Below are 20,593 nucleotides of genomic sequence, written 5' to 3' on the forward strand. Positions count from 1 at the left end.
ATTCTTGAGATTGGAACCTGGTAAAACTTTCTGATTCTCCATCTTTGACAGGGTGGAGTCTTATTTCTAAATTATCTTCTACTTGGAGAACGTCATCTATGCCAACAGGAATGATGACGGCTTTGGGGAAAACTGTAAGAACAGCACAGACCCTAACTCCATAAAACTTTGACCCTTTACTTTGGACTATAATGTGGTCTCTTTAGATTTAGGCATTTACATAGGAGTTTTGAAATTATCTTACCCAGTGGTGGTTCTAACCTGGAGGACAGATTACAGTAAGGCAGCATCGCAGGCATTCTCCTTCTCTTGCTGTGAACTACTGAGAGAATAATCAAATCCTCTTTTTTTTTTTTTCAGGTAGGAAAAGCAAAGGCCCTAGAAAACAGATCTAATGCCCATGGTCATCTTGTCATTAGTGGCAGAGTAGGGCTAGAACAAGAAAGAAATCTTCTCCCAGGGTAGCATTCTTTCCGCCTTGCACCTGGCAACCACATGGGCACTGTAGCCTGGAGGCAGACTCCCTCCCATTGGTTCTCCTGAGAGCTTTCTATCCTAGTCACTGACATAGGTCCCAACTGAGTGTCTCAGTTTTTAGACTCTCTTTGACCAGGAGTCAGCCATGATGGAATTGGATTTGTGTGTGAGATTACAGATGGGCCTTATCTGATGAACAACTCCAGATGATGGGGAGAGGTTGAGAGAGACCATTAGTCCCCATACAACTCAACAACAGTGCACGTACAAGAACTGATGTCCTTGTGTGTGAGGGATGGGGCAGTATAGTTCTTCTGACTTTGGTCTGTACTTTAACCTCAGAAAATCTGGTATTTCTAGAGAAAGGAGAGTGAGGCACTGAAGAGGGTTGGGTTTCTCCCCCAACCCCCTGACAATTTCACTCACTTCTTTCATATAGAAAGAAGGCTTATGTTTTAAAGAGCTAGCAGTGGAGAGTCTAGTGTCTTTTTTGTTATTTGTACTAGTCATTCTTCATTTCTGGTTCTTCAGCTGCTGTAACAGGATAGAAATTAAATGACTCAAAGATAGTTGTTCTCTTCAGAGCTGGATGCTCCTATTGCTCTGACTACTATCATTTAGAAATGTTTTCAGTTTAAGAAAATATCCACAGAAATATATTTTAAGTTATCCATAATAATGGCGGTAGTGATGAAGGAGAAAAGGGTAAGAATATCCAGGGTTAGTTTGAAACTATATGTTCAATGTTCATAGTAACTTTAGGGAGGACTTGTGGAAATGAGTCTATTAAAATCTCAAGTAAAAAAAGATGGTGAGCCCGGCCTGCATGACTCAGTGGTTGAGCATCGACCCATGAACCAGGTCATGCTTCAGTTCCCCGTCAGGGCACATGCCAGGCTTGTGGGCTCAATCCCCAGATTTCTCTCTCATCATTGATGTCCCTCTCTCCCTTCCTCTCTGAAATCAATAAAACTATATATATATATTTTTAAAAGATGGTGATATGTAAGCATGTTCACAATAGCCCCAACTGGAAACTTCTCAGGTGCATGGATGAACTGTAGTATAGTCACACACTAAAGTATCATTCAGCAATGAGAATGAAGGATCCACAAACAAATGCAAAAACATAGGTGAATCTCACAAATGTAATGCTGAATGAGAGAAGCCAGACACAAAAGAATACATGCTGGTTGATTCTATTTACATAAGAGACAAAAACAGCAAATCTAATGTGTGACATTAGAAGTCAGGGCAGCAGTTGTCCTTGGAGGAGTGAAGTGACGGTTGGGAGAAGAGGTTTCTTGGTGGCTGGTAATGTTTGCTTACTTACAGGGCTGTGTTCAGTTGGAGAAAGTTCACTGAGCTGCACACTAATGCTTTATGAAATGTTTGTATTTAAGTTATATTTCAATAACACTTTTCCAGAAGCAGGAAAAACCAATAAGCAGGAAACCCCCGAAATTCTCAGTTTCATGTTTTGTTAGGAAAAATAAAGATTTTTGGAAGTGTACTTGTTTTGTAAAATACTAATCAAGTAATGAAAAAAACTAAAGTCATGAACAGGATAGGAAAAGAATGTTAAAGCCTCAAAAAAGACTGAGCTCCTATCAGAGACTAAACAATCCTCTCCCAGAACTCTAAGCAAGTTAGAAATTTAGAAGCAGGTCTGTTGGAGACGGAGGTACGGAAGCCCCTCTAGTCAAAAATGCACTTTCCAGAGCTAAATGGTGGCCACAACAACCATAGTGAGCAGTGGATTCACAATCTCAATTTATTATCAAAATATTTCCATCAGGTAACAAATCTGAAAGGATAAGGAGATGTGGAGCTACATAGATGCAGGTTTGCCCTTTCATTTCAGCCACCTAAGGGACAGGTTGAATTTGGAAAATCCTGCTTGTAAACCACAAGTCTTATGTATCTTTAGACAACCGTCCAATGGCAATGTTTAAGCCAAAGTGTGTACTTAAAGCTTTTCATCAATATGATTGATAAGTTTAAAAAGTCTCAAATGTTCATCTGTACATCGCTTTACAGATCTTGGTTCATAACTATTTATCTCGGTCTGAAACTTCAATAGTCAATGATTACCTATAATAACAATTACTTAGTCATAAATGTAGTCAACAATTAAATATAAAAATTATTTATACATTGCTACAAATTTCTTAAAAAGACCAAGTTTTGACAGAGAGAGAGAGAGAGAGAGAGAGAGAGAGAGAGAGAGGGAAAGAACAAGAAATTGCTTAGAAAATTGCAAGAAACCTCAAGAATATCGTTATAAGTCAAAACAGGTACAACAAAACATAGTTTTAGACATTTCATTTTAGCCCTAAGTACTTAAAATAAAATGATCTCAGAATGCATAACTGATGACTGGAAAAGTTAGTTTAAAACTACATAAGTCCCAAGGCCCCAATATGTATAAGAATTCTTTGGAAGAGATTTGAAGGAGCATAAATGTTGCAAATATAAATACAAATAAGTACTTCGACAATGTGTTTTTCACTCCCGGGTCACTGATGTGTGTTAGGTGCCAATTGTATTCTTCAACTTTTTCTTTCTTCCTTGGATTAGAAATCCTTCTCTAATAATGGTTAACACTCTTCAAGAGACAACATCACACTGGCAGATCATACGAGAAACAGAAGTGAACGGTAATACTATCTTTAGAGATTAAGCATTATTTACACAGTGAGAAGTGATTGATTTGATAGACAATAGATGCCCTCGTCCCTCCACCCTTTCCCAGAATAACCTAACTTCATTTTTATCATGATGCTCTCATCTCTGTTAGGTATCCCTGTGTATAATAACAGTGAGCTCTATGGCCCAGTCTCTTGGATAGAGTTGTCCATTTCTGTGGTGTTGGCGAGTCTAGCCAAGGGCTGCACTGCTTCTTTTGAAGATCACCACACCCGGCATTTCTTTTCTGGATTCATGTATGAATTCTTGGGGCAATGAAAGGCATCTGCAAACTCAGGGGAGTTCTGCAAAGTTCCAATGATCCTGTGAAACAAATGAAAGTCACCATCAGCATTTGACACTCATGTCCATACCACATGGTAGGGCTATAGCATTTCTCTATTAGGCCAAGTGAGTGAATTTAGAATATAGTTAAAAAAAAAAAAAGAAAAGAAAGAAACTGGTAGAATGAGTTCATTCTTCTCATTAACAGAATTTTTAAATGGAGAGGTTAACAAAGTATAGGAGTTAAGGGAACAGATGTTGAAGACAGACGGTATGGTTTGAATCCTGGTTATGACTTATTTATGTAGCCTCTCTGTGCCTCAGTTTCCTTTTCTGTAAAAGGCATATAATAATAGCACTTGGATTTTAAGTTTCTCATGGGGAATTAATTTATAAACATTCTATACACATTTGTAACATAAATGCATAACTCATATTTGGAACTGTAGTTAATATAAGGAGAGTTTGGTCAAAGAATAAAAATCACGACTTTTCATGATATCTTGAAAGGGCTCACATGGTAACTTAAATATAAGAGACTTTAAACAGATATTAGTTGATTTGATTTAATAGGGAAGGCAACAATTATTATCTATTATTCCAAAAGAACTCCATAAATATCAGAAACTGGATCCAGCCTGAATAACTGGAAAGGGCTGGCAAAATGCCAAGCTCTTCTTATCTCTGACCCTGATGGGCAAAACAACAGGGTCCACCCTACCATCGGCACCAAGCAGCATCTGAGGGGAGAGACAGGTCAGTACAGTGATGCAGGGGTGATGTTTTCCCATCAACCCGGAAACCAACCGCTCCTTCCCTTCTCTGCCCACGCAGACCATGGCCACACCCACCTTGGGTTGGAAGGAGGAGAGCAGACTGGAGTCGTGTAAGGCTAGGAGCATATGACCGAAGAGTACCTTTTAATCTACTGAGATCTCCAACACAGATGTATTAACATGTATAACTATGAGCATGTCTGCCCCCTCTAACCCACTCTCCATTCGGCACACAGAGTGATCTTTAAAATATAGATCACATTCCAGAATTCCCTTACTTAAAACCTTCCAGGCGTTGAAGGAAATTCAACCTCCTCACCATGGTCTCCAACATCCTGATGGCTCCAGCCTACCATCCCTGCCTCCTCGTGGTACATTTTCCTTCCTGTTCCTCATGGGGATGACACTGACCTACTTTCCATTCCTTACAATGGCCAAGCTCCTTCCCTCTCCAGGACTTGCTGCTCCTGCAGAGCCCACTTCCTGGAAAGTTACTCCCCAGTGACGATATGGCTAACTCCTTCTCCGCCTTCCTGCCTCTGCTAACCACACCCCCTCTGAGGCTTTCTTCAAATACTGTCCCTTTTGGATCCCCCTCCCTGTGCTCGCCCTATCACAGAGCTTATCACAATTTACAGTTATTTGTTCTTTACTTCCTGACATACCCACTACACTGTAATCTCTGTGAGGGCAAAATATTATGTCTCCCTTGCTCCTGCTTCACCCCAAAGCCTGGGACACTGCATGCATATGCAGGACTCAGTACGCACTGGATGAATGAGCCTGTTGCCTAATCATGGCAGTTACATGCAGGAGTGATAGGGCATTATGAAGAAAAACACCGTTTAGTATTTTTGTTGTTTGCTCGCTATTATAGACCAACTGGGATGGAAAGAAAGCATTTCCCTATCCCCATTCTAGGAAAGAAAGACCCATATCCCATTTCTCAAAGTCTGACTTCCTAATGTGTCACTCATAACCCCGTCAACTATCTCTCAATCCCCCAACACAACTCCCCTAGCCTTCGGGGAGGAATCCTCCTGGTATAGGATTGGGGGTGGAGAAGGGATGGAAGCCAGAGCTGGGGAACTGAGATCTATTAGTCCACTTGAGAGAGAGAGAAGGCTGGCCCACTGCCAGGAGCCTGAGGAGGGGCCAGTCCAGTAATGGTGGGTGGTGAGAATGACAGGATATGCCTCCACTCTGAGCAGGGCCCCAATAGGATGATGTGTAGCTGTTGGGCGACTTGAACATCAATACTGGTGGCTCCTGTGGCCCTTGCCCATGAACAATGGAAGGAGACAGAGCCACCTGACTTCAGATGGAGCCCTCGGACTGTAAGAGTGTCAGCTGTGAGCACAGCAGGGTGGAGGCTCTTCCCTACTTTCTCGGTTCACGTGATGCCTTGAATTCCTGTATAGCCCCAGAAAGGAGTACACTGAAAACTACTGAAATTAAATGTCTCACCTCCTGACGTCCAGTGGGAGCTCAGAGCTTGAATTAATTTGATATAAAAGTAACAATAATAAAAGGGTGTCATTCCTTACATCTGAAAGTTCAGAACAAATTCACTTGATACATGGTCAAAAATGATTGTATATGTAGGAATGAACGGATTTAGACATCAGGGATTTGTACAGGTCCTTAGTCTACATTCTAGGCTCATGGAGAGAACTTTAATTCCTTTACTGCAGGGGTGGGGAACCTTTTTTCTTCCAAGGGCCATTTGGATATTGATAACATCATTCACAGGCCATACAAAATTATCAACTTAAAAATTAGCCCGCTATATTTAGTCAAATATTCAATTAACTCACCCCTAATGCCTTGGCAGGGCCAGACCAATGATTTTATGGGCCGTATTCAGCCTGTGGTCCAGACATTCCCCACCCCGGATTTTAATCCAATCCCCTTCCCACTTTAGGAAGCCCTATCTCTGGCTGGGGAACAGTCATCACGGTGGCTGACTGCCCCACAAGCTTCCGGATGAACTGACAGAGAAGCACCCGAGAGTCACTGACTGGAAGAGCAGCTCTTTTTTGTCTTTATTTTATTAAGTATTTTGTCAGCCCTGGCCGGTTTGGCTAAGTGGTTAGAGTGTTGGCCCACGGACTGAAGGGTCATGGGTTCAATTCCCCGGTCAAGGGCATGTACTTCGGTTGCAGGTTCAATCCCCAGCCCTATTCAGGGTTCAAGCAGGAGGCAACCAAGAGATGTGTCTCTCTCACATCTCTCTCTCTCTCTCTCTCTCTCTCTCTCTCTCTCTCTCTCTTCCTCCCTCCCTTCCACTCTCTCTAAAAAAACCAATAAGAAAAAAAATCTTCATTCTTCGGGTGAGGATCAATATAAAAAATAAAATAAAAAATAAGTATTATTTTCAAAGGATTGTGTCTTAGATATAATCATACGGGACAAGTACTTGAGTCCAAACCTATGACTTCTTCTACATTTCCCTTAAAACTTTTAAAGCATTAAGGAAATTAAAAAGGAAAGAACCACACTACAAAACAGGAAGGTGTTCACAGAACATCACTAGCAACAATAGTCAACCCAACGCACACTTAGCTCTTGGCCTCCATTCCATCTCCTCTTTTTCCAGCCAAAGGCTTCACTTAGATAATTTGATTCTGAATAAATTAGGTCAACAACATACCTCAGTTTAATTTACTTTCCTAGGATTCTAGTTACTGCTTGGTTATTTATAACACCAAATCGTTGGGTGGATGACATAAGTACTCTATTTCAAAAAGTGGATACATTATTAATAAAAAATGAATCCTATCTCTGAGCGTGGGATCACATCACATTAATATTACATACACTACTTACATAATTTCATGCTATAAGAAAACTATATACTTTTTGTTTATAATAACAGAATATAATAAAGGCTTTTATTATTTCTCAAGTGATTTGCTTGAAATGTTTACTTTATTACATAAACTATTTTATTATTCTGCTGCTGTTTATTCTCTTAGCAAATAAACACTTATATTAAAAACATCTATAGATGGAAGGATGGGGAATTGGAAGAAGGTGATCAAAAGGTACAAGCAATTATAGATGTTAGCTGATCCTATTGTGGTAATCATTTCATAATATATGTAAATCAAGCAATCATGCTACGTGCCTAAAATTTATATAGTGATGTATATTACTATGTCCTAATAAAACTGGAAAGCGTAAAAACAAAAATAACATCTAAGATATATGGAGTTGAACATCACTTGACCAAGAATGGATTTTGTATCTTACAACTTATCTGACTACTCCTGTCTGCAATTAACTGGATTTTTGAATTAATGAATGAGCTTTTTGCAATTAATGGGTCCACTGACAATTTTTTATTACTTCTTTTAAATGAATGACTTGGCTATAAGATTAACTAGCTTCATTCATGAATAAACTATCCAATCTTTGCCATTAACTAAGATTCATAATTCTTTTAAAGTAGGGTCACATTGATCAGCATGTGTTCCACTATAAATTGGTAAAGAAGTAAAGAGATTCCAAGGTAAGGGCTGAAAATTAATCATTACTAATGGGAATTCAACAAGGCTCACTGAAATCCACTGATATTTACAAAATATCAGAAACCAATGCTAGTATTTAAGATAGATGAAGAAAACCTCAGTATTTGAAAGAGGGTTTAGCTTAAGCATGCTAAATCATGGAATCATAAGAAACAAAATAGCCATGGTACTTGAAAATCCTATATAATAGAAGCCTAATATGCTAAGTGTCTGGTCATCAGGTCGTTCGTTCAACCAATCAAAGAGTAATATGCAAATGATATGCTCAGACTGCTCAACTACTCTCTATGACGTGCACTGACCACCAGGGGGCAGACAGTTGACCGGTTGACCAGTCACTATGATGTGCACTGACCACCAGGGGGCAGACAGTTGACTGGTCGACCAGTTGCTATGACGTGCACTGACCACCAGGGAGCAGACGCTCCAACCAGTAGGTTAGCTTGCTGGTGGGGTCTGGCTGATCAGGACTGAGTGAGATGGGCTGGACACTCCCTGGAGCCCTCCCACAGTCCTGCCTCGGCTGGCCAACCTCCCACATCCCTCCCCAGCCCCAATCATTCACCGGTGGGGTCCCTTGGCCTGGCCTGCACCCTCTCACAATCCAGGACCCCTCGGGGGATGTCAGAGAGCCAGTTTCATCCCGATCCTGCAGGCCAGGCAGAGGGACCCCATTGGTATATGAATTTGTGCACCGAGCCTCTAGTGTCTGCATAAAACCCTAGAAAGGATATTCTTTCAAAAGAATTAGAAAGTTGTGGAAAATATTTCTTGCTTTATTAGTTGGATTTGTTCTCTGAAGTTTTTTTTTTCTGACTAGAAAAATATCAAGCAATCTAAGCATCTAAATTAGCACCATTACTATTTAGGTAGAATACAACACAGGTATAATTTGGTCTATTTTGACTTGCTTTGAAAATATTACCATATCTTCTATATTATGTAGGAATATTCCATCTAAATAACTTTATAAACACATTTACAGCTTATGTAGTAAATATTATCATAACAACCATTCCCTGAAGTGACTGAAAGAAGTCATTAAATTGCAAATTCTAGAATATCAAGGGGAAATGTTTTGTTTTAAATACGAATAGTTTAGAAGCTCATTTAAAAGTACAGAAGACTTTAGTTAGAAAGAATAGAACAAGTATAGCTTAGACCTAACAAATTATTTTATAGATTTAGCTCTATATCAAGTATAATTCACCTTTTTGTTTTTCATACTGCGACTGTGTAAGCATAAGAGTAAAAAACCTCCTATATTTCAAACATTTCTACATAAACCACTGTACACAATCTTTCAATAGCAACTCCATGTCTCTTAGTTTTCAAAGTTCTTTAAAAAATATGTTTTACTTTGTACAGCCAGGAAGCAGCCTGTTTCCAAAACTAAATGTAACCTCAACCTTTTGCCAAGGAAATCCCTTTACCTCCAGAGAAAATAATTTCCTTGATAAAAGGTTGGCATTCCATTTACCCTTTAAAAAACAAGAACACATACTTCTCTTATTATGAATGAAAAATAGTCACAGAGACATCTTTTGGGTCAGAAAAAAGAAAATGAAAGTTGCAAGTAATTTTACATATTTATACTAAATACATATTTTTACAAATACAAAATTCTACAGCTAATTATATTAAAACTATTTTCAGTTTATAATTGGTGGTAGAAAAGTTACATATTCACCTACATGTCACTTAACCAGCAATCAGTGATTAACATGTTGAATTATCCAGACATAAGAAATGAACAACAGAAAGTACTTGACTGTCAGGAAACGTGGAATGTTGCAAAGTCCATATGCTTTATTCACAGAAATTCTTATTCTGCTCATACCTTTCTTATTTAAAACCAATCCTAGTACCAATTTTCAAACACAAATATGAAGTAGGCACTTCAGAAACATTAACATTAATCCTCCTAGCAACTCTCATAATTTAATCCTCATTTTATATATCAAGAAATTGAGACCCAGAGGTTAAGTAACAGTTTGTAAATGGCAGAGACATGGTTGGAATTTAAGTGTTTCTTACTTCAAAGCTTACGTTCACTTTTTAGCATACAAGCTAAAGGATGTTTTTGGAGCTAATCAGCATGGGGGAATGGGATGGCCAAAAGCAGGCAATGGAGTAACAGGAAAGAGAATTAGGGAAGAAACAAACAGAAAAACACTAGTAAAGAGCCAAAATGAAAATTTGAAAAGCATCACCATTAGTGGCATTAGTGTAGGAATAAATAGCTCCCCATACACTAGCTTTGGAGGACTTCACTAAACTAATAAACAGTGAAACCATAACTATTAGTCATAACAATAGTCTGTGTCATCAAGAAAAAACACACACAGTTTTGTTCAGGATGTTGTGTTAATAAGGCAGGAAGGTAGAAAATATATTTTAAACCGAGAAGTTTTTAACCCAGTGGTTAAGATAAAAATGTTAATACTAAAGAGACAAAATTGAGCTATCAAATAATTAATTTGCAGTCCCCTTTCTTCAAGGACCCCAGATGTAACAGGTATTACAATAATGTTACTTAAATTTACTTAGGTTTTTATGGATATACTAGAGGCCCAGTGCACGGATTCGTGCACCAGTGGGGTCCCTCGGCCTGGCCTGCAGGGATCAGGCCAAAACTGGCTCTCCGAGAGAAACTGGGTCCTGGATTGCGAGAGAGTGCAGGCCAGGCCAAGGGACCCCATGGGTGCAGGATTGGGGCTGGGGAGGGACTGCAGGAGGGCTCCAGGGCATGTCTGGCCCATCATGCCCAGTCCCGACTGGCCAGACCCCAGATGCAAGCTAACCTACCGGTCAGAGCATCTGCCCCCTGGTGGTCAGTGCATGTCATAGCTACCGGTCGAACAGTCGCTTAGGCTTTTATATATATAGACTAGAGGCCCGGTGCACGAAATTCGTCCCCTCAGTGTGGCCTGTGCCCTCTCACAGTCCGGGAGCCCTGGGGGGATGTCCAACTGACGGCTTAGTGGGCCTAAGCCGTCAGTCGGACATCCTTAGCATTGCCACGGAGGCGGGAGAGGCTCCTACTACTGCTGCTGTGCTGGCCAGCTGTGAGCCTGGCTTCTGGCTGAGCGGCTCTCCCCCTGTGGGAGCACACTGACCAGCAGAGGGCAGCTCCTGTGTTGAGTGTCTGCCCCCTGGTGGTCAGCGCACAGCATAGTGGCCGGTCATTCCACCATTCAGTCATTTACGTATTAGCCTTTCATTATATAGGATACGCTGTAGATGAGGCCCCTTCGAACCATAAGAAATGCAAAAAATTCACTGTTAACTCATTCTGGAATTGTCCCCACTTAAAATCAAATTGCCCTCCCCGCTGTGGGGCGTGTGCTGAACCTTGAGAACCACTGTGCTTGACACTTTTCCTCTCTGAGCTTCATTTCTGCATACGCATTTACCATGGGAATTGTAATCCCTTCTCCGCCTACCTCACTGGGTTGTCATGAGGAGGTTCTGAGCTAATAAACCTAGAAATGTTTCATCAAGTAAGTGATGTCTAAATGGGAAGGGATTGTTATTTTTAAGCCCACGGGTACCCTCGCAGGTAGCAGGTGCTGATTAGGGGAGGAGGGCATGATTGTTTCCTGGGACTGTAGCTATGGAAGCTTTGCAGAGGGTTCCACAGGCCTCAGAGGGGCGGGCTCTGGCCAGTGGCCCTGTAGCAGTGGTCGTCCCTGGAGGCGCTGGCTAGGGGGAGGGGGGAGTGCTAGGGGGGCGCTAGGGGGGTGGCAAGGCTGAAGGGGGAGTAACTGTCAAACCTCCCCACTTGACACCATTCTTTAAATTGTACATGGTCCTTTTTGCAGCTGTATGTGCTCAGGGCGGGGCTCCAATCTCCTGGAGCAGGGCAGGGGCCGGGCCAGGGTGGGGCCAGGCGGGCTAGGAGGGCGGGTTTAGCTGCACCCCCGGCAAGATTCAGTGCACTTCTGCTGCGGAGACAGCACCACTGCTGTCAGGGAGGGGGTGTTGGGGGGGATGAGTCTGACCCTGAGGGGCCGCTTAGGCCTGCCTCCACCCAGGTCTGGAGTTGTAGGGAGGAGAGGCGTGCCTGGCCCCAGTGGAGGGGGCCCAGCAGCGGCAGGCCACGGGCCTTGGGTGCTTCGGGGGTGCTGACTGGTTGCCGCAGGCGTGCTATTGTTGTGGGCGCCCCTGGCGGGGTGGCAGGGGAAGAGATTGGGAGTCAGAGATACAGGCTGCAGCTACCCCCAAGGCTGGGACTTCTCCCTGTTTGGTCAGCCTCCCTGTCCCCCCGGGGTGCGGGGGCTGGGGTAGGGTGTCCGTGCAGGGGGATTGGAAGAACTCCCTGTGGCCGCTTCCTCTTCCTTCTTTGCAGTCTGGGCTCCTGTCAAGCACTCTCCTCAGACCCCCGGGAACTTGGCTCCGGCCGCCCTGCCCCTCCATGGCTCCCTGCAGCCCCTGCCCCACCTGGCTCTCCTGTCTGCCCTCCTGTCAGGAGGCTGCCAGGATGCCCTGCTGTGGGGCCACCGGGGAGTATGCACTAAGCCTTAGCTAAGCCCCCGGCCCTGTGTGCGCGGGCTGGCGGGCCCCCCTCTTTGCTCTTCACTCGCCATGCCGGCCTTCACTCATTGCTCCTGCCCAGGGCCAGCCGGCTTCGCTCCGTCGCTTGGGGCCTACATATGCAAATTAACCTCCATCTTTGTTGGTGGTTAACTGCCATCTTTCTTGGCAGTTAATTTGCATATCGCCCTGATTAGCCAATGGGAAGCATAGCGGAGGTACGGTTAATTACTCTTTTTGTCTTTTATTAGATAGGATGCTTTAGGCCATGGGGATATGTGTGGCAGAACTTCAAAATTCGATTGTTACGGTGGTTAGTAGTTTGCATGAGCTTATAACTGCTCCCTCTTATCCTCAGAGAGCAATTATAAGATTCTTACATCTTAACTTCCAAAGACTTCAGAAGAAAAAAGACAACTTTTAAAAATTGAAACTAAAAGTTACTTGGATAAAACAATGTCAATTGATCCAGTGACTTTTGTTGCTGGTTACCTAAAAAGCAGTTTATTTGGATATTTTAGTAAGACTAAATTTAGCTTGGATTATACAAAAAACAAAATACAATAAACAGTTGTTGAGTGAATGAATTTTGAAAGAAATGTTAAGGCAAATATACATGATGCTGCTGCTGCTGCTGCTAATGATCATACTAGAACAACACGAGTTTTTAAATGTGGTATTTTATTGTTTCATATTTGGATGGGGTCTTTCCCTAGGAGTGAATGATATGGGCACTGTGCTCATGTTTATTTAGGAAGTGCTTCTGAAATTCAGCCCATTAGTTCCCTTTTGTTTTCAGACTCTGTTTTCCAATCACCCTACAAAATTTTAAATTTATTTTTCAGATAGTCTTGCCTGAGAAAAGTTGTTGCTGATCAGAAGGGTTGAAGTCCCTGTGGAGCGGGTAGCATTAGGAATTTAGTCCTAAAACAGCTAGATAGGGATCTAGGCTTTAACATTCAAATGCTGGTTAGAGTGATTCTCTTTCAATCCAATGTTCTCAAAGATTTTCTGATTTGAGAAGGGTTTTAGATATCTTCTAACTCATTCTTCCACCATGCAGAGCATTTTAATCCATCATCCTTGACAGGCTGTTCTCGGACCTTTGCTTCAAGGTACTCTCTCCTGGAGCTTTGGAGATAACTTTATTCCATGACGTACAAGCTCTAATTACTGGAAAGTTTCCCTTTATGCTGAACGAAAATCTTTCTTTGGCATAGCTACTCATGGGTCCTAAGCCTAAACCTTTTACAGCCTTTTAGAAATGTCTTGTGCTACCTTTAAATAGAGCCACTGTTCTGAGGTGACATCTTTATTGGAATTCATCAAGCACTGAACCTAGGTCACGTATAGTCTGAGGAATAGAGCAGTGAAGGCTATGCTTGTGTAAACATGACATTTACCTGATCTGCTCTGTTGATCCTATCTGTAACCCTCAAAAGAGAAGAAAACAACAACACTGGATTTCCAAATTTTATAGAGTCAGAATTAGAAAAGGCCAATTTCCAAACTCAGAACTAATGGGGCCAATATTAGAGCACCTTGGCTGCTGTTCAAATCCACATACCTGAAATTGCCTGGACTGTGGACATCTGTTTTAATGGAGTTGACTGCATACTCTGGCCTGTAGGTCCCACACCACACCTAGGATAGGAATAGAAAAAGGAAATGTTGTGCTTAAGTTTAATCAAGGATACTAGTTACTTGTTTGGGCAGGCTGAGAAAAAAGCAAACTTCCTACTGCAAAAATTAAATTGGAATTCTGCATTCCTCAACCATTTACTCTTTAAATACTGTTCAATGATAGGCAACCAGGAGCATAGGCAACCAGGAGCATAATTATCATTGATATAATCTGACAGTCTGTTATACACAATAAAATTTCGTCAAGTCAAACGATCTGCCACAATTGATTAAATCAAGAAAACTCAGCATGCATTATCTAACTTACTATAAAATTATAACTCAAAATGATTTTCATATCTATCAATCAAGAATGGTAGCATACCTGAGCAAAGTTCAAAAAGAAGAGTTGTTTGTGATTTAGGTCAAGTCCAGGAAGTAATTTTTCTTCACCATTCTTTTTAACATAATTTTGATAGGCCTAGGCAGTTAGTGAAACAGAAACATGATGTTTAGCATTTACAAATTTATATATAAATCTATGCAAAAGACCATGTAACAGGTAATTAACTTTTTGTATCAGAATCATCATTATATACTTAGATATGGCAACCTACAACTATTTCATGGATTAGAAAGAAAACTAGAATTCATTTACAAATGCTTTGAAAAAACAGGATAATGATTAACAAATGAGAAGAGTTCAGCACACATCAAATGACCAACAAATGTCAGTTATCAATGGATGACTTAAATAAGCAATGAAAAGCTTATGTAAATGTTGTCCTACTGATAGATGGATAAGTCCAGCTAGTTGGAAGAATGAATTGCCAAGAGAGTCTGTAATTGCTATATTTAGCTTAGTTACTACTCTTAGCAAAATATACTCATAGCAGACTTTGTTTGGGTGATTCTTGCCAAAAGTTAAGGGATTCTCTTAAGATCCATTAGAGGCCTAATATCCTATGACTCTAAAAATAAGAATGAGCAATTATTTTGGCTCCTTGAAGACAAGACAAAACAAAGTGAACTTCAGTTACATTAGGAAAAAGGAATTTAGGTTATTTGAATGTCAAAAAGTGATCTCAAGTCAAGAGGATTTATGGACACTTGAAAAATGTAGTGTTCTTCTACTTAAATATACTTTAAGAAAGGAATTGACAACTACATTTTTGAGATGAGTCATTTCCAATTTATTACAAAGGAAAGTGACCAATTAGATAAGCAGAAAATATATTTCATTTCTTTCTATTTGCCATTATCATAGATTTATTGAGTCTCTACTAAGTAAAAATGCTGGGTAAATGGGGAATACTCGAGACTGCTCTTTCTTAGGGAGTTCACAATCTAGTAGGGGACAGAGCATTAGACATTATAATTTTGTGCATAATAAAATATTTGCACAAATTTATTTTGCTGCATTATAATTCTGTACTTATTCTAGATGGGCATCTCCATGGAAGTACCATCAGCCCAGACTTTGACTGGATTTTTAAATCAGTGATTCTTAATCTGGCAGTATATAAGAATAACTACAGGAGTATTAAGAGTACCGATGCCTTCCTCTTCCAGGCAAGATGGAGTGACAGGGACGGGGTAAACAACACTCCCACTAAAACAACCAAATGATGGAAAAAACATATGAAACAATGGCTTGCATTGCACTGGACACTGGGAAAAGGGGGAGTAATCTCTCTGAGATGGTGAACAAATAAGATGAGCCCTGTGATTGCCCCAGCTTATTGCCTTCAGTGTTTCCCGGCTACAACATAGAGAAAGGAAAACCCATCAGAGTCCAAGGGACTCCTAGAGTTGAGGACAAAAAGTTCAGGGATACCAAGGACAGGGCACTGAAGAAGAGAAAGCTGCATGGATAGAGGATCTCAAGTGATCAGATGGCCCTTTAGAATATTCACCTGAGTATGTGGGTATGCATGTGAGCAAACTACTCAATGCTAGTGAAGGAACCATGGCCAAGGATTAGAGATAAAAACGACTGGTATGCACACCTAACAAAAATGAAAGACCTCAAGATTCACACAGTAGGGTCTTGCCTCAGCAGTGGAGAATAATCGTCTTTAGACTGAGCAATTCCCTAGTCCCACTTAACAAGTTATAGAACCAAGACCCAACAGGACCACCAGACCATTTCTGAGGAATTTAACTGGGTCTTAGAATAAAGCTAAAAAATATAGGAAAGCAAAAATATTCAGCTCTCAAAGATGTAAAATGCCCAATGTCTGGCATCCAGTAAAAGAAAAACTACCAAACATTCAAAGCAGCAGCAATTTACCATCTCCCAGGACTTGACGGGGATTCGTTCTTTAGGAAACTTTGCTGTCAGTGTAATCTCCCAAGTCTCACACTCTGATAATCCGTCCATGTTCACTGTCAAGTCACAGGCCCCACTGTCCTCTCTCCCACATAGTTCTGGTGCTTCCTCTTCTTTCCTGATCCAACTACTGAGCCTCTCCTCCTCTCCCTTAACCCACAGTTCATTTATAAATGAACTGTGGTTTATGTTGAACAAATAACCTTACATCCTCATCCACTCCATGGAACATTCGATTCACCTTATCATGGGGACACCTTGTCAAGTAGACTCTGCTCCTTCTCCCACATCTGGGCTACCTCAGGGTTGGAAGAAACACTCAACATTACCCTCGCTCCTCATTGTTGCTTTCAAGACCAGTATTCCTCCACTCTGTGCAAATCCCTGCTTTTCCTTGTGCATCCTCCTTCAATCCTTGTTTAAATGACCAAGTAATGATACCATTTAGGGAGGGTTCACAGCTTTATCTTTAGTACTGAGAATAGTGCCAAACACAGAGTAAAGCCCTCATTGAGTATTTGTTGAATGCATGAGTTAATGGAAGGCTAAATGAGAATCTAAGGAACTCTTTGTGATAAACTTCTCTGGCCATAATAGTTTGGATGACTAAAAGGCCACATGCTGAAACCGTATCACTTAGTCCTTCAGGGTATCATTGTAAATGAACTGTGGTTTATGCTGATTATAGTTCCTCAACACTTCTTCACTTGTTGTGAAACTGAAGGTCCTGTTTGGTACATGGATCAATGATTCTGAAATAATTCTTTTTATAGGGCCTCTTTTGTCATAAATTTATTTCAGAGATTATTTATTAGAGAAAGGTTGCCTCCTCTGTGGACTTGCCTATCTCCTTATTTCTGTTGATATAATGCTCCGTGTTTCTTCTTCTCAGCTTCGTGTGTTCAGCTCAATCGCAACTGCATTGCCCCTGCTGGTTAGCATATTTACCATCCCCTTTCTCCTTACATTTTCCATTTTAATCTTTTGTTGCTTACATTATGTGTCTTTTGCAAAAGGCTTTGAATGAGTGAATGAATGAATGAATGAATGAATATGATAAATATACACTCCAACCACTAAAATGGGAAAAATATTATTACTCACTCTGTATGCTTGGCCAATACCTCCATTATCAGCAATGTTTTCTCCCAGGGTATTAATTCCATTGATCTGTTAAAAAAAAAAAGACCCTTAACTACATTCTGATTGTTAAAAAGCATCAGTAATTCACTTAAGATTTGATGTATCTAAAACTTTTCAAGAGAATGCTGATGACATACATGCTGTCCACCTGCTAGGTCCCAGGAGAAGTTTCCGTACTGGTACACCATGCATTCGGATTGGTCTTTGAAATTATTTGCAGACTGTTGTGTCCACCAATCAACAAGGTCTCCATCCTTGTTAAAATTTCTGCCTAGAATATATTTATTCAAGTACAATGAGAACTCATTACATCAAAAATTACAATAAGGTATTTTTCATTCAAAGTGCCAGAACTGAAATACCACTGTGTGAGAGGACATTAAATTGAACACATAATGAGAGGAACTGTTATTCTTTCTCATTCAGAGTTGATGACATCTGGACTGCCAGGATTTTGTTTGCTGATGTGCCTTAGTATTAATTCAGATAGTTCACCGACCTGGCTCTTAAGATCTCAGCTGAGGCTGCCAGATAAACATTTCTGAAATAATGCCTTATATCTGTTAGATGGTTTCTACTGAAACCATGTCTGTTTCATTTGGTATTTTGAGATTTTAAAAGGTCAATATTTTCATTCTGGCATTCATTTCATACCTCAAACTCTCGTGACATATGGTGGACTCAGTTTCCCTCTACTTCAAGTACAAAGAAAAAGTCACCTTTCCTCCTGGAGCTTTCCTGCTAACCCTAAATACATCGATCTTTTCCTTTTGTGAGATATATTTATCGATGTCATTTGATTTGACACTGAGTTTTATTATCATCTTTTTAATAGTTAACCATGATGTAGTAAGAAAATGGTTATGAAGACAAACTAGCTGAACTCACATCCTCGTTCCACCAATTTCTAGCTTTGTGACTTTAAGTGAGTCTTTTATGTGTCTCTATTTTTCCCCCATTAATAAATGGAAATAGTATTAGTATCTACCTGTGAAGACTACTGTATAGCTCATTGAGTTAATAGACATTTAGTGAGTCCTTTTCAAATTTGTGCCCTTCACATCTCCTTTTCTTTCTCTGGATCTCTAAAGGTCTAGTTAAGGTGTAATTATTTTCTCTTTATTGTTCTCTTTCTATTTTCTTTCTCCTTGCAAACCGATATTTGGCATAGCTTCAACTATCACCTCTTTACATATCTCCTGACTTTACTACTTTTCTTCCCAGTTTCACTGAAACTCTAAATCTATTTTGCCAATCAAAAAACCATTTTGCATTATGTAAATATTTAAGTGCCCACTGTCTGCAAGGCCTAAACTAGGTAGTAGGTTAAGATAAAAAAAAAAAAAAGAAGTCACACACCACAAGCGGTTTAAGACTCTTAGGCTTACGGGCACCTTAACGTTTAATTTTTTATATCTCATTTTAAGATGTGGACCTTGCCCTCTGAAAGTCTGGAGAACTAAGACATAAAAACTCATAAAATAAGACTAAATATTATCATCAGTGTTTTCTCAATGTGAATATTTGCTTTATTCCGTCAGGGCTTACCTCACTACTAGAAATTTTTGATCTTCTTAAGCAACAATTTAAAAGGAACACTAACAGTGTGGTGATTATTAAGCCAGTGATACATGGATGAATGTTATTTTTGTATTGCTAAATTATAATCGCTCTTAATCAGGTTTCTGAGGCTATATCTCCGCCAAAGGAATATCAAGTGTACTTTACCACTGTCATCAAAGCCGTGGGTAATTTCATGTCCTATGACCATGCCGATGCCCCCGTAGTTCAAGGATTTAGACTGCTGGGCGCTGAAGAAGGGGGGCTGCAGGATGCCAGCCGGGAAGACTACAAGGAAAGAAGATGGCTAAGGATTACTTGTGGCTTTATTTTGGGATGACAGGCCTGGAGTTGGCTTCTTGCCTGCTTAACTGTTTTCTAGTATGTCCCGTTTCATTTAATTACATACAAAAATCTTTTGTGATAGAAAGACTTGCAAGTCTTTTATTATTGATGATAACAAAGAGTTCATCCTAGAGTGACACCATTAATCTGTGATTTAGAACCATAATCTACTTGACATTCTTAGTAAGATTGTTTTCTGCCAAAAGGAGTTTAGAGCAAGGGGTAATTATCATCAACAATCAGAAGGTCTTTTCCCCACTGTAAATATTTGGGGGAAATAGTTACTTAATATCACAAGTATTATTTTTAATGTTAGCTCTAACATTTTATCTAACTTTAATGGCTTACTAAATAAATAGAGCCTCTCAATGGAAGGTATCTCCAATCGCATACCTGTATTTTACTTTCATCAAGAAATCTATGACTGTATATTTCCTTTATGATTGTTGTTCTTGTTTTTTACTGGCCCACCTCCTACCCCCCAACACCTCAACTATTAGCCCTTGGAGAGCAGAGATTCATGTTTGTTTCTGAGTTTTTTTCAGTTCACTATCTCCAGCACTTAAAACAAGAATAGTGCCTGGAACATTCTAGGTGCTTAGAAAAGGTGTTAAACAAATTAATAACCTTCTATATATATAAAAGCCTAAGTGACCATTACGACTGGTCAACTGGTCGCTGTGACGTGCAATGACCACCAGGGGGCAGACACTTAATGCAGGAGCTTCCCCCTGGTGGTCAGTGCACTCCCACAGCCAACCTCCAGTGGCCGGCCAACCTCCCTCGGTCCCTCCCCTCAGCTGGCCAGCCCTGATGGCCCCAATGGGGACTAGGGGAGATGACCCTGATGACCCTGATTGGCCCCAATCTCACCGGCCAGGCCAAGGGACCCCACCCATGCACAAATTCGTGCAGCAGGCCTCTAGTAATAAATAAGTGAGTAAATAAATTTACTACAGTGTCCTAAAGACTTTAGTAAATAACAATTTTATAGGTATACTCTGACATCTACATTAACTTGTTAACTTTCTACACTTAGATGTCTTATTGTTTAAATTTCATGTGTCAAACATCAAACTCCTCATTTTCCCCTGTAGGCCATCACTCTTTTGACTTTATTATTTCTATTCATGGCATTTGAGGGGTCTCAATTCACCTAAAGTGAACATTTTCTGCTTATCTCAGATGCCTCCTTTCTTTAACAAAGTCGTACACAGTCTACTTAGTAAAAGAATGGATCATAAAAAATAAAAAATAAAAAATAAAAAAGAATGGATCATGCAGCCCAGCTGGTT

At 40.5% G+C, this 20,593-nt stretch overlaps 1 protein-coding gene across 1 annotated transcript in view; it reads right to left on the bottom strand.

Annotated features, from left to right (window-relative positions):
- Positions 1 to 2,226: 2,226 nt before the first annotated feature.
- MME (membrane metalloendopeptidase) overlaps positions 2,227 to 20,593 on the bottom strand; it is a 95,520-nt gene continuing 77,153 nt past the window's right edge. Inside the window, exons 18-23 of the mRNA XM_006090329.3 lie at positions 19,122 to 19,241; positions 17,531 to 17,664; positions 17,355 to 17,420; positions 14,304 to 14,399; positions 13,863 to 13,939; positions 2,227 to 3,489 (exon numbers count right to left, since the gene is read on the bottom strand). Of these exons, the coding sequence (XP_006090391.1) occupies positions 3,390 to 3,489; positions 13,863 to 13,939; positions 14,304 to 14,399; positions 17,355 to 17,420; positions 17,531 to 17,664; positions 19,122 to 19,241 (593 nt within the window). The 3' untranslated portion in view covers positions 2,227 to 3,389. The remainder of the gene's footprint in view (positions 3,490 to 13,862; positions 13,940 to 14,303; positions 14,400 to 17,354; positions 17,421 to 17,530; positions 17,665 to 19,121; positions 19,242 to 20,593) is intronic.

The sequence above is a fragment of the Myotis lucifugus genome, unplaced genomic scaffold (genome assembly GCF_000147115.1).
Source record: "Myotis lucifugus unplaced genomic scaffold, Myoluc2.0 scaffold_70, whole genome shotgun sequence".
NCBI lineage: Eukaryota > Metazoa > Chordata > Mammalia > Chiroptera > Vespertilionidae > Myotis > Myotis lucifugus.